The 14,166-nt window shown below is 38.1% G+C and overlaps 2 protein-coding genes across 3 annotated transcripts in view; both read right to left on the minus strand.

Annotated features, from left to right (window-relative positions):
- Positions 1-141: 141 nt before the first annotated feature.
- Positions 142-9,448, minus strand: LOC140537057 (protocadherin alpha-C2). Of its 2 annotated transcripts, XM_072659218.1 has the most exons (3): positions 6,750-9,448; positions 5,565-5,601; positions 142-4,807 (listed from the first exon to the last, which is right to left on the minus strand). In XM_072659218.1, exons 1-2 carry the CDS (start codon positions 9,126-9,128, stop codon positions 5,590-5,592), a joined length of 2,391 nt encoding a protein of 796 aa, XP_072515319.1. In that variant the 5' UTR covers positions 9,129-9,448; the 3' UTR covers positions 142-4,807; positions 5,565-5,589. The 2 variants fall into 2 exon arrangements, with proteins under 2 accessions (XP_072515319.1, XP_072515318.1); XM_072659217.1 differs by lacking the exon at positions 5,565-5,601.
- Positions 9,449-10,823: 1,375 nt separating this feature from the next.
- The window catches only part of LOC140537220 (protocadherin-10-like), a 5,200-nt gene continuing 1,857 nt past the window's right edge, over positions 10,824-14,166 (minus strand). Inside the window, exons 1-5 of the mRNA XM_072659544.1 lie at positions 13,570-14,166; positions 11,875-11,936; positions 11,643-11,752; positions 11,096-11,295; positions 10,824-10,883 (exon numbers count right to left, since the gene is read on the minus strand). The exon at positions 13,570-14,166 is cut by the window's right edge and continues 1,857 nt beyond it. Coding sequence (XP_072515645.1) covers positions 10,824-10,883; positions 11,096-11,295; positions 11,643-11,752; positions 11,875-11,936; positions 13,570-14,166 — 1,029 coding nt within the window. The remainder of the gene's footprint in view (positions 10,884-11,095; positions 11,296-11,642; positions 11,753-11,874; positions 11,937-13,569) is intronic.

Raw genomic sequence — 14,166 nt, forward strand, 5'->3', positions numbered from 1 at the left:
TACATAGAGCCCCATACATCCACCCTTGAATCCTAATTCATGCAATCGACAAAAGGCACTGAGATGTCCTAGAACAAGTCATTAGAGGCCCCATGACCTTAATACATAAAAATAATTATAAAAATAGTAATTCAGACAGAATCTCCTTTAGAAATCATTTATTGGTGTTGCTGTATATTTACAACAAGGACATTTGAGGAAAGGCTTTTCAAAGGGAAAAATATACTGGATTTAGAGTGAATACTGCAATTTAAAAGTTAAAAAAAAAAAAAAAAAACAAAAAAAAAACAACAAAACCAGCAGACAACACTCTAATGCACTTACTTTAAATGCAAGGTCTCTGATACTCAAGGTTAAGCATCTAGAGTTGGATCCTTGCATCAGATCACACTGTAAAAATGGAAATAACAAATTTATTCGTAAATGTTATTTGATTTGTTATTTGTTATCTGAAATTGTAACATTTGTTTTGCTTTGATTATTTAGCTTGAATAAATGTAGTTATGCTCTTATAAATAGAAGTGATGTCATAGAAGAATCAGTTTTGGTCCCCTAAAACATTTCGAGTAATATTTTTATAATTGTACTCATATAATTAAATTTTCAAAAATCCAGTTTATGGAAGAACCGTTTTAGTTCTGTGAAAAGAAGCCGTTTAGTTCTTTGATTTAGCATTTTTCTTTAAATGTATAGAATGTTACATTTATGCACCATATTCAAATGTCAGGTGAGAAAAATATTGTTACAATACACAGTTCTAAAGAATTTACAGTCGGGTTGCTTAACACTGTCATACACAATTGTTCAGTACAAATAAAGAACCATGCTTCTAACTCTAATTCTAAATTAGAGACTATATGGAATCTTTCTTTAAACATTTACACTATTTAACTTAGAGACCATCATCTAGGATGTTCTTTGGGAAACCTGCAGTGGTTCTACAGTGACATCACAGCAATTGTTTTACAGTGTATCTGAGTTTCTCCTCCTCTTCAGCTCTGTCTGTCTTTTAGCACATCGTTGTTGGTCTGTCCAGATGGTTGATAACACACTCAGTCCAGCCCCCAGTCACACTCACAGCTAGGCATCACTGTTCTGTGCTGCCAAATGAAGCACAGAACAAAAAAGGCACACTTTTTTGTTCTACATATTACACTTTTTGCATTTTTTTAAATCGTTATCACATGTGGGCTCATATCATGGAAAGCCAAACTAAGAGTTTGGTGTAGTGTACAAACAATGTACCATTCACCCAGAATTCAGAAGATTCAAATATGAAAACTAAGCAGCAAAAAACAGATAGTTTTAAAGTTACACAAACAATGTAAACAGATGTATATATATATATATATATATATATATATATATATATATATATATATATATATATATATATATATAATCCTGTTTAGTTTACAGTGGTTTAACTGTGAATAAAGAAATAGTACAGAGCAGCCAATCAAAATCAGCCTCTCCCATATCTTGTCTTAAAGGCACAGTAACAAAAGCAGCCTGTTTAACAAAAAGTTGGAATAACTATAATGTAAAATCATTTTTTATCTATAAAAGCATACAAAAGTCCAAAATTTGCAGGAGAAAAAGGAAAAATGTAAGATATGGGCCCTAAAGGGTGTGTTTCAAGAGGATTATGGGTGCTGTTATGTCCTTGTTGTAAGCTTGTACTTTTCCTGTCCATCTAGATGCAGCTCACGTATAATAACAGAGGCTGGTGACCTACATTTATGCTGCACTCCTCCTGCTCTCTCTCTCACTCCCTCTCTCTCCACTCCCCTCCTCATTTTCAGCTCATCTTCCTTTTTATGTCTCACCAAAAAAATGCATTGGATATACTTGTTCTACATGAATTTATTCACTACACAGTTATTGCCAGAAGTAAATCAATTGAATGACAAAACATATTCTGTTCATGTAGAAATTTTGTCCAAGTACATTCAGTGCGTCATTGTTTTAGTTGATTTTTGAATAGAAAGTTAAATCATTGCTAAAACACTGTTGGTTGCTTATACGGTGTAATATTTATATGGTCTAACAGTTTCATCCACCTAGCCAACACAGCAGAAATACTATAATGCAGAACATAATACACTTCAATCAATAGATAAAATAAAAAATAATAAATAATAATTCAAAACCCTACTTACACAATACCAGGAAGTTAAAGAGTAATGTAACTTGGTATATATATATATATATATATATATATATATATATATATATATATATATATATATAAATTGTAAAGAAGCAATAAGTAGCATTTACTCCATGTTTCTGATTTACTCCTGAAAAAAATGAAAAACAAGCAAGGAATACCAGGAATTTATATTGTCTTTGTCATGCAAAAACCTCATATCTTCAAAATGTCAACTTTACAGGAAAAGGGAAAACCTTTAACTGAATTCAATGAGATTTTATTCTAAGTAAGACCTTTTTAGAAACCTGCCCTCAATGTAAATGCAACTAATATGTTATGTTAAATAGCAACTAAATAGCAAATATTACTTAATCATTTTACTGAGGCAATCGATTTTCCAACCATTCCAACATTTCAAGTGTGCCTTTTGGGTTTATTGCAGTGAATACAATCTAAATAAAAATATAATATTTTACTACAAAGCTTTATTTTGGAATAAACTTAGATTCACATTTATTGGAATTTAGTAGTACATGTTGAAATAGCACATGTTACTTCAAAAGATGTGATACTAAAATTTTGTTTACTTAAATTTCAAATTTAGTCGATCAAAAATGTACTGTGTAAAATGAGTCAATTGGTTTCATCATTTATTTACAGTAAAGTTACTGTAACTTAAATTCTGAGTTAAGTAAACAATATTTAAAGCCACGTTAGCTCCCTTTCTTAGGATATTTTTTTTCTTTTAATAGTCTACTCAAAATGACATTAATTAATGGGGGACATAAAGTTACCTGCATTATTTTTAATCAAATCAGAGCAAACCAGCATTTTGGCTTTAATGTTTAAGTGCTACTTTTTGCTTCTTTTACCTTTTAAAGCTACTTACATTTCTGTGCATGGCTGGATTAGCTATTATAGCGAGCTGGCTACACAGATTGGTGGGTAGCTTTGGTAAAGTGAACGTACACTGGAAGCAGCAAGGTTGAAACCTTGAATAGTGTTCTCGTATAGTACAGTAGGTATTGTTCATTCTGTAGATTGAAACACTGAGTAGCACATTCCTGACAGGTGCATACAGCATGCACGAAAAAAGTAAAACACTGAATTTAATTGATTCAAACATGAATCAATTTACTTGAATCCACGCAAATGGGATATATTACTTTACATTGATGTATTTATTGTTGGATGAATGAAGTAAATTCAGTGTATTACTGTTTTGTTCAGTGGGTATGAAAGCAAGTAGTTCACTTCATAACAAGGCAGAGCAGTAGTGTTAGACATTAGCATACCTGAGAAATGTTCCAGTATGTGCTACAAATCTACTGTCCCACGTATCTGGCTGGTATGTGAATAGAGGAGTAATTTAATGTTAAGCTGATTTCCACTTGTACATGCTATACCCACAGTGACATTTTCAAAAGGGATGCACCATATTCAAACGTCAGGTGAGAAAAATAATGTTACAATACACAGTTCTAAAGAATTTACAGTCGGGTTGCTTAACACTGTCATAAAAAACCTTGTTACACCATTTGGTACTTTTTACATTGTGGGAATATATGATCAATTTAAATAGTGCAAAACTACATAGAATAAAATGTGTTGTTCACATACAGCAGGTTCTAAAAGACAGAGACCAACAGTTAAAATCCTTCTATTTAGCATTCTTTCCTAGTTTAATACATTTGTTTCATCATAAATTATAACAGTAGCACCACTATTCAGTTAACAATAGAATCTTTGATCTTTTTTATATTTGGTGGTGTGTTCCCTCCTTTTGCCTTAATGCCAGCATGAACTTCAGCTGTATGTACACCACAAGTGTGTGTAAAAGCCTCTGATGGGAGTTTAATCTTCATTTTTAAATGTTACAAATTTTGAGTGTTTTCATTATTAATGTAACAAATTTGTTTATCCATTTGTAAATGAAACACACCTAGATATTTAATGTGGTCTCAGACTTTTAGAACTACATGTCATAGGAAACACCTGGTATGTTACATGTATAATATATACTATAAAAGGCCAACATTTCACTTCCCATGCCTTTCTCAGATAATTGTGCTGTTCTGATTATAAATTGTATGAAACTATAGTACAGTATTTAATAATTTATGAGGGTTATGGTCCCAGTGATCACTGAAGGCATGCAGAAATACATAACATCAAATTCCAAAACAGCCAAAATTATTATTTTTTTGTTTTGTTTTGTTTTGTTTTCATGTCCGGCTGCTTGCCATGTGATTATTTATGTCCATATCATCAAAGAAGGTGGGTAAAATTCTAATGTTAAATCCCTCATTGAGTGAAGGGGGCAGACATTCCAATACTAAACAGGGAATTCACACTTTTCCACCATTGGAATTGATCTATTTATTTTCTCCTTTTCCAGAAGGCATTTTACTCCCCACTTATGTAAGCCATGTTGAGCCTATTATAGTCTTCTTTTCCATGTAAACTCATTCTTTATGTGGGTATGAGTTGGCAATGAATCTGGGTGACACTTTGAGTCAAATAACTCATTTCCATTTCCATCAGAATGGTCTTATCACAGGTCTGGTCTTCCAATTAAGTCAACTCAATCGTTCCACTGGAAGAATTGTCAGCGAGGAAGAGCTGAGATCAAGGCAGATCACTGCTAGATTCCTGTAAAAAAAACACCACATAATTAGTCAACAGCAAAGAAATGACCATTTCCCCACAGATTTTTAACCTGTGCAGTTGACACCAGGGGCCTGAATACAATTAAACTGCTACAAATCAACCCTTAATTGTTCAATGCTCTATTGTATATTTAATTGACACATTTCATTAAACACCACCAACCCAGGTAAATACACATTATGTATACTAGTAGTACTAGTGCATTTGTACTAGAATCACTACTGACTGTAATATACTTGAATAAGGGATTTTTGAAAATGTTTACCCATGTCTGCAAATGAATAGCAAATATTTTATTGACAACATTGGTCCAAACGTCTGAATGGTAGTTTAACACAGAAACCTTTAAGATGGCACTAAAGATTCCCCCAAGGGCCACTTGATGAGAACATGCAGAACATTACAGAGTTAAGAGGGACCAGTGTTTCACTATCATGAGTTTTACAGTCTAACATTCATAATATCCAATCAACAGAACATTAAGATGTGGGTCAAGGAGAGTGGAAATAGGTGCAGGGATAAGGAGGACAGGGTGTGTACATATGTGTGTCTGTGTGTAAGTACTGTATGATCATGTGCTTGCATGTGTGTAGGTCTCTCTTCACTCTCTGGGAATGATACATCTGAAGGCTCTTCTTCATAAGAGCAGTAGAGAGAGAGCTGCACCAACACTGAGCAGGATATAAACAGGCCACTAAACACTACTACACCAAATCACAGCTTATAGTAACCAGCATACCTCCGAAAGCAGACTGGACTTCCTTTCATTTTGAATACTTCAGAATGCAGAGAAGAAACAAGCATTTTAAATACAGGCATTAGATAAGAGCTGAGCAAATAATCACTCAACAAGGGGAAAAGGGTATCAGGGATAGGGGTTCTCAGTCGTTGTCCTGTAACAGGCTCACCTGTCTGAGCCTGGAGTTTTTGAGCTTAACAGCCAAGAATTATGTTGTCACCTAGATTGAAGTAACCTAAACTGTTCTTTATGCTTTACAGCCTAAGTGACAGTATGATTAGCAAGAGAGGCCAGAAAGGTATACACTTTCTTGCTTTAACTCTCTCATTGCCCTCATTCTCACTTGTTCTCGAGCCCCCCATGTAATACATGTAACACATGTAATAAATAACTTCAATGTAATCCCTTATTAAACCCATATTGTCAATACAAACATTGTATTTTAATTTACTGCAGAAGTAAACATGCTCTTAGCCCCTTTAAAAAAGCAGTGGGCTGACAGCGGGCCATGGAAAGTGTTATTACAAACATCTATTACCACAGAATAGCCCCACCAGTTTGAACAGAAGTCCCTGTAGTTACTGAATATTATGCCTTGGTATGTTCTAAACCTCTTTGCGTCCATTTATCATTAAGTCTTCACACAGGTTGAATTGCAGCTAATGTTTGAGCTGTGAAGTGTAGGGAAATTTTGTGTAGTCTGTCATACATTGAAAATAATCATATTTTGAATGTACATGATTTAAATGGTTGCACATGAATAAAATATTTGACTTGACTTGACTTGACTTGACTTGACTTGACTTGACAATTACTGTTTCCTGCTTTACTTTATTTTACACATACTTGTATTGATGAAACTAAATGTGTAATATTATAGTTTTTATATTGTACGATTTTTATAAGATTAGCTTATTTATCAAGTGAAAATGTTTTATTCCACAATTACATTTTTTTTTAGCTCTTTAAAGAAATTATGCATTATTTATATAAAAACAAGGAAATTGTAAACAAGGAAATCATGTAGAAATATGTTCTTAGAATGTCCTTCAGATGAAAATAAGATATTTAGAAAATATATTGTCAAAATGTATAGTTTTTAAGGTCGAAACCATAAAATCAATCATGTCATTACACTGTATAATTATGTATAAAATATGTGAGTAAAAACATGAATTACTGTACCTGTAAAGTAGAAGACCTTGATTCACTGGTCCCGGTCAGAGCTGAGCTCCTGGGTATACTGGACACAAAAAAGCCAGAGCCGTTGGGTAATGGCTGTCGAACCACTACCTTCCCCTTTCTGGTCTCAGCCAGGAACAAACTGTACCAGTAAGCATCACTGGAGATGAGCGTGGAGTCAGCAATGGTGGAGTTCCTCTGGCTGACAATGCTGTTCCGTCCCTGAGGAGCTGCTTTGGTGGACCCTTTCTGGCACTTCAGCACAATGATGACCAAGATAGTGATAAGAAGCAGAAATGACACTGAGCCCAGGCCTATGAGCAGGTACAGGTTTAGATCTGTGAACAGGTCATACTCTATGGGCACCTCTGTGGTTTCGGTGAACTGTGTGATCTCGTGCTCCGTGGTGGAGACTTTGATGGTGACGGTGGCTGAGTGAGGAGGCTCACCGTTGTCCTTGGCGATAACGATGAGCCGCTGCTGTTTGGGATCCCTGTAGGTAAACATTCTGGCGGTGCGGATTTCGCCGTTGTAGCTGTCCAAGGTAAAAAGCGTTGCATCAGTGACTTGTAAGAACTGATAGGTGATGCGGGAGTTCTGTGCTGAGTCTGCATCCAGTGCGATCACTTTGGCCACCAGGGAGCCTCTGTCAGAGGCTCTAGGAACAACTTCTTCAATAACAGACCCTTTAGCACGCCAAGGTGACACGATCCGAGGCGCATTGTCATTCTGGTCAAGAATAACAACACGTACCGTCACATTGCTGCTTAGGGGTGGCACACCAGAGTCTCTTGCCTCAACATGAAAGAGAAACTCCTTCTCACGTTCATAGTCGAATGTACGCAAAGCATAGAGGTCACCATTCTCTGGGCTGATGGAGAACAGCATTGATACTGATGTGTTAGCAATCTCCTTCTCCACAATAAAATAAACCAGATACTGGTTTTCATTTAGGTCAGGGTCATGAGCAGTGAGAGAGCACAGCAACGCCCCAGGCTCATTGTTTTCCACCAGGTGGATGGTGTAAGAAGTTTGGGGGAACACTGGTGCATTATCGTTCACGTCCAGGACCTCCAAGGTGATAGTCTCATTATCAGTCAGTGGTGGAGCTCCTTCATCAGTAACGTGGAGTGTAATCTCATACCTAGACACTTTCTCTCGGTCTAAAGGCTCTTTGACCATCAGCTCAAAGTAATCCTCTGCTGACTTGCTTAGCATGAAGGGCAACAAGGCTGCATTTTGTATGGAAAGGTTGAGTTCCCCATTACGTCCCGAGTCTCTGTCACTCACGCTGACCACAGCTATCACTGTACCTACTTCTGCATCTTCTCTGATGGAGTTTTTTAAAGACTTAACCGTGATATCTGGATAATTGTCATTAATATCAGTAACTGACACTGATATTTTGCACTGGCCCGAAAGAGGGTTCGCTGCCTTGTCTCTGGCCTCCACGTACATATCAAAACTTTTGACCTCCTCAAAATCGATCAAGTCTCTTACCCTGATCTCTCCAGTGTTGGGATCCAGTGAGAACTTTTCCTGAGTTTTCTCAGAAGTATACAAAGTGTAAGAGTACTCCACTTCTGCGTTTGTTCCTTCGTCTAAATCAGTCGCGTTGAGCTGCAAAACTAGGGTTCCAATCGATGCATTTTCAATGATGTCCACTGGATACACCTCCTGATCAAACTGGGGAGCGTTGTCGTTGATGTCCAACACCTGAACTATGATGCTGGCCGTACCTGAGCGTGCAGGAGTGCCTCCATCCACAGCTGTGAGGATAAGATTGTGCACAGCCAGCTTCTCTCTATCTAACGTATCCTTAAGCACCAAGTCTACGTACTTAGTCCCATCACTGCCAGACTGGATTTCTATAGTAAACTCATTGCTGTCACTCAAGTAATACGTCTCGATTGAGTTGACCCCAACATCAGCGTCCACCGCATTGGTAATAGAAAACCTCTCCCCAGGCGTCGCTGCTTCTGAGATATCCAGTGTTATACGCTCCCTCCTGAACTGTGGGGCGTTATCATTTATGTCCATGATCTCCAGCTCAATGTTAAAGATGCGTATTGGACTTTCAATGATAACGTCCATTTTTAGAAAGCAAGACGATGACGTTTTGGCCGGACATAAGTACTCCCTGTCGATTTTCTCGGCTATGAACAACTCGCCCGTCTCTTTGTTCACGTCTAGGTATTTCTTGCTGAGGATATAGTCGAGCTTTACCTTGCGCTCCGCGAGAGCCTGCGCCTCCAGCCCCAAATCGGCGGCCAAATTCGCCACCACGGATCCCTCCGCGATCTCCTCCGGGATGGAGTAACGTGTCACACCCGAAGCGAAGCTCCAGACAGCGGAAAGAGCTACGAAACCGAGCTGCCACATCTTCGGCAGCGCGAAGGCACGGGAATGCGAGGAGTGAGCGAGGAGGAGAAGGAGGAAAAGAGACGATGGCGATCAAAGCTGATGATCAACAGCGAGCGATTCGCTTCAGACAGACCAGTTCAGGCATTTTAGATATAAGGCTTGGGGACTTCACATTCGCTACAAAGCAGCCTGGGCTGTCATGGCTTCCTCAAACACACACACACACTCTCTCTGTCACACACACACACTCTCTCTGTCACACACACACCCCAAGCCAGTGGTGGAAAACGGGTCCGTCAAAGCTGAGCCGAGAACAGCGCCCTCAGTGGCATTCTGAGCCTAATGCCTTACGAGCAAATCCAGCAAAGCTGATCTCAGAATGACATAAAAAAAAAAAAAACTCAACCACCGCCCATTTTAGCTTGAGTCTATAACAGTGATTTTCCACTGAGCAGCGACACCGTGCGAATAGGACAGCATTATACAGTGTTTAAAAATAAATACTGGATAAAAAACAATGACTCAAACTATTGATGGTCATATGCTGATGAAGTTAAGGTGTCGAGAGTACTTCCATAGGAGAACCAAATTCCCTAAGCTAATTTTCAATTTATAGCTCGTGGATTTAAGTTTAACATTCCCCACACGTGATAAAAAAGTTGAAACCAAAATTACCAAGTTCAAACTAGTTCTAATAAATAATATAAAACATCACAAAGCGAAAAATAGCTTATAAAAATAAAAAGCAGTGTTTTAAATGTATTCAAACATCGAAACTGTTCATAGTGTACAACCATTAAGAAACCTTTACTTGGATAGTTGAACGGACATCCACACAGTGAAAAGGCCCTACACCAATAATTTGACTTTTACTATAAACGTTAAAGACTTTTTGTATAATTCTTAAGTTCTGTAGCAATTTAAAATTCTTTCTAGAAACATTTCTAGAACTATTAATGGAAACTTTTCAGGACACAGGTCCTGTGTAAATTAAATGTTCTTCCTATTACCGTACGTTCATACAATTCAAGAACTATTAAGTCACTTTAACTGCAGAAGTTTATGACCCACCACATAGTTCCCAGGTTCTGTAGCAATCCAAATTTTTTTCTAGAAGCAAATAACTAATTAGGAAACTTTCATTCTAGGAAAGTGAAACCACTAAAAGTGAACTATGAGACCACCTTCAAACAACTATGTTAAATATCATCACCAATATTCAACATTCATTTCATACATAAACTTAATTTAAAGTCTTAAATCGATGTTTAAAAAGTTATATGGTGGGAGAAAACATTTAACTAAAAAATATTGAGAAGTACTTATCTTGTGTTACAGGTAACATTTTGTAAATTGGCCTAAATAAAAAAATATCTTTATACAGCTATGAGATGCTTTTAGCGTTTTAGCTTCATTAAATTCGAGATCATGTTGGTGACCAGTGGGGGGAAACCCAGCATCCTTGGCTTGGATCACTAGCTGGAGGTTTTTATGCTGCTCTTGGTCAAATAAATGCAATGCGTAGATGTTTCTATCTTGTTTTGCTTTTCGTAAATTTTCCAAAATAATAAATATTTATACATTTATAAAATACGTTTTAGTTAAATTTAATCACAAAGCGATTTAATATATAAAACACTTAATCACACATAATCAGATAACTTTCAGCTAGCTTATTTCGTTTTTTGTTTGTTTGTTTGTTCTCACAGAACATCACAGTTTAGGTCCTGGGGTAGTTTCAGCACTGCGGACAGCGTCTGCGATCTGGAGAGTCTTCGAAGGATACAACACTTATTAAAACACTTTATTTGGGAAATATACAGTTTCATTGAGGTCATTACTAAATCCAAATCAATTATACGAAATTAAACTAAAATAAACACTCACACACACACACACACACACACATTCTGTACCGTATATACAGATAAAGTGTCTTTTTAGTGTGTCTAAAAAACTCATTTAAAAAGGTCATTGGTAATTACAGTGTCCTCGAGCTGACCGTGGTTCGTCGTTAGTTTCTTCTTCTTTCCAAACGTTGAGAATGAGCTGTAGATGTCCAGGTCTTCGTGGCTGGGTGGTTTTAGTGAGCTCGGCGTTCCCGGGATATAAACATTATGCTGGTAGTCAAACCGAGGGGTCCAGCAGCGATCTGCAAGACCTCCAACATCCGAGGTTTTGTAATCTGCTAAAATGAAAAGCAAAATCAGTGAGTTAACACTACAGTGAAATATCTGGGTGAGGAGAGGCTAAAATGTGAATTAACATGCTAATTTTGTTCCTTAGTGAAGGTTGTTGTTAAAGAAACACTCTAATACTGTTTTAGAATAACGACCATCACTGTGCTATCACAGCCTATTAATTAATTCAATCTATTAATTATTTTTTCCTTTTCATTATTATGCACTCCGTTTTTTGGGTTTTTTTTATTTATTGTTTCTGTAATGCTGTATTCTGTAACTGCTACAGGCTGCTAAATTTTCTTTAAGATCAATAAAGTATCTATCTCTATCTATCTATCCATCAACCTACCCCACGTGTGGCTGCCCCAGGTCCAGTAATGTGTTGCTCCCGGGCAGGCGCACATATCCGAGTGGTCCAGAATGACTCTACGCTGAAGGGTCTTCACCACAGTGGCAGAACTGAGCAGAAGAACAGTGAACACATGAAACATTTCTCTGTGTGTGTGTGTGTGTGTATGTGTGTGTGTATATGTGTGTGTGTGTGTGTGTGTGTGTGTGTGTGTGTGTGTGTGTGTGTGTACCTTTTGTGTGCATAATTCCGTTGGTTCTTTAACAGTGTCCAGTCTTTGTTGGCTTGTTTGAACTGTAAAATTGAGATACAGATTTTAAGTTAATCCTGATTCCCATACGTTAAATACATATCATGTTCAAAATGGCAGTTTCACAAAACAACATTCAAAGACCACTGACAGGTGAACAGCATTGATTATCTGGCTCTAGTGGCTCCTGTCAAGGACCGGATATATTAGGCAGCAAGTGAACAGTCAGTTTTTGAAGTTATTAAAGCACAAAAAATGAGAAAAAGCATAAGAATCTGAGACCAAACTGTGATGTTCTAGATGACATCAGGCAGGTTTTGTGGGGTGTTCCCTGTATGCAGTGGTCAGTGTCTACCAAAAGTGCTGAAAGGAAGGATAATCATAGGGTCATGGCCACTCAAGGCTCACTGATGTGTTTCATGAAGGTCCCCCCTCACAACTTAATGTACTTAAAGGATCTGGTGCTAATGTCTTGGTGCCAGATATCACAGGACACCTTCAGAGGTCTGGTGAAGTCCATGCCTCAAAGGGTCAGATCTGCTTTGGTGGCACTAGACAAGTATTAGACAGGTGGTTTATTGTTGTGGCTGATTGTTGTAACCGAATATTACCACGTCAAACACTGATGGCATTTTTAACAGTGCTTTGTTTTTATTTCTGTGGTCTAAATTCAACAAAACAGCAAATTTCAGATTTACTGAGCGATGATTGAACTTTGCTCGCTGGTCAGAAGTCTCGATCTAGTGGATAAGCACCATAACACTGGTTTAAGCCTGGGGATTAAGATCAGTGAGCCAAATGACCCACATTTGGTGTTATTAGCTGCAAGGCATTTTGCCACTGAAAGCAGCCATGGATTAGTTAGTGAAGGATGAGTTAATTAGTCCATCTACCAGAAACAAACAGCTTCTGGATTAATTATGAGGAGAGAGAAGCAGTAACTAGACAGACTTAGAGACAGACGGATATACAGACAGACGGATAGATAGATAGATAGATAGACAGATAGATAGACAGATAGATAGATAGATAGACATTCAAAGGTTTGGAAACACTGGTTATTTTATTTAATAATAGCGTATACAGTGTTTATAGCAATTTTATAAACTATATAACATAGAAAATTACTAAAAGGCACATATAGATACTTTACTAAATATTTCAAGACTTGCTGGATCAACAAGAAGTTTATTAAGTTTATTTATAATTATCGCATGTCAATTAATTGTCAATTGGGGCAATGGTGGCTCAGCGGTTAGAGTGCCGGGATATCGATAACAGGGTTGCGGGTTCGATTCCCGGGCTCGGCAAGCTGCCACTGTTGGGTCCTTGAGCAAGGCCCTTTACCCTCTTTGTAAAGTTGGCTGGGTGTGTGTGTGTGTAATTACTGCCCCTAACACGTGTGTGTGTGAGTGTGTGTTCACTACCAGATGGGTTAAATGCGGAGGACACATTTTGCTGTACAGTGACAAATACATACACCTTACCTTAAATGTCTTGACAAGATTTAGTCCTCACCTTTAAATGTGAGGCGTTTTTGATGGTCATTGAATTATAATGCCATACACCGTTCATCTACAGAGGTCACTCTTGAACATTAAACATGTAAAGTTACAGTATTTTGAACAGCAGGGGCGAATAAAAGATAAAAGTGAAAGATTGTTTGCTGCACTGTACCTCTACTGGTGAAGCATTAGTGTAGTTTGCGTTGAGCCGATGGATCTCTGGGCTCCAACTGGACGTGTTGTGCTCCGCTGTCCTGCTATTATTTATGTGGAGAGCTGAAGCTGTTGGGCTGTACGGCTTCAGAAACATGAAGTCACTTTTAGACGACTCTGGAGTCAAGCACATTTTATAGCAGTAGTTTTGACCTAGTTGAGCGCCGCCGTTCACCTCCATGGTATCCACAGCTCCGTTGGGCACTGGGGATATGCGCACATTTAAATTAGACTTCATGTCCTCGGTGGTGGAGGCCTTGGAGCTGAATCCACAGCAGGAGCTGTCATATTTCGAAAGCCTGCGCCTGTATGCCTTAATTGCAGCCAGGACGATGATAGCCACCAGAAACGTGAAGGAAACTGCACCTAGGGACACTATTAGATAGAGCGCATGGTCCCTGGGGTGCTTGGAGAGGTCACTGAATTCAGGCTCGCTGTCAACAACGGACAGAATGATGGACGCTGTGGCCGAGAGCGACGGCTCCCCACTGTCCTTGACCAAAATGAGCAGCCTGTGCGTGGCAGGGTCTCCGTCCCTCAAGCGGCGGATCATCCT

Source organism: Salminus brasiliensis, chromosome 16 (genome assembly GCF_030463535.1).
Source record: "Salminus brasiliensis chromosome 16, fSalBra1.hap2, whole genome shotgun sequence".
Taxonomy (NCBI): Eukaryota; Metazoa; Chordata; class Actinopteri; order Characiformes; family Bryconidae; genus Salminus; species Salminus brasiliensis.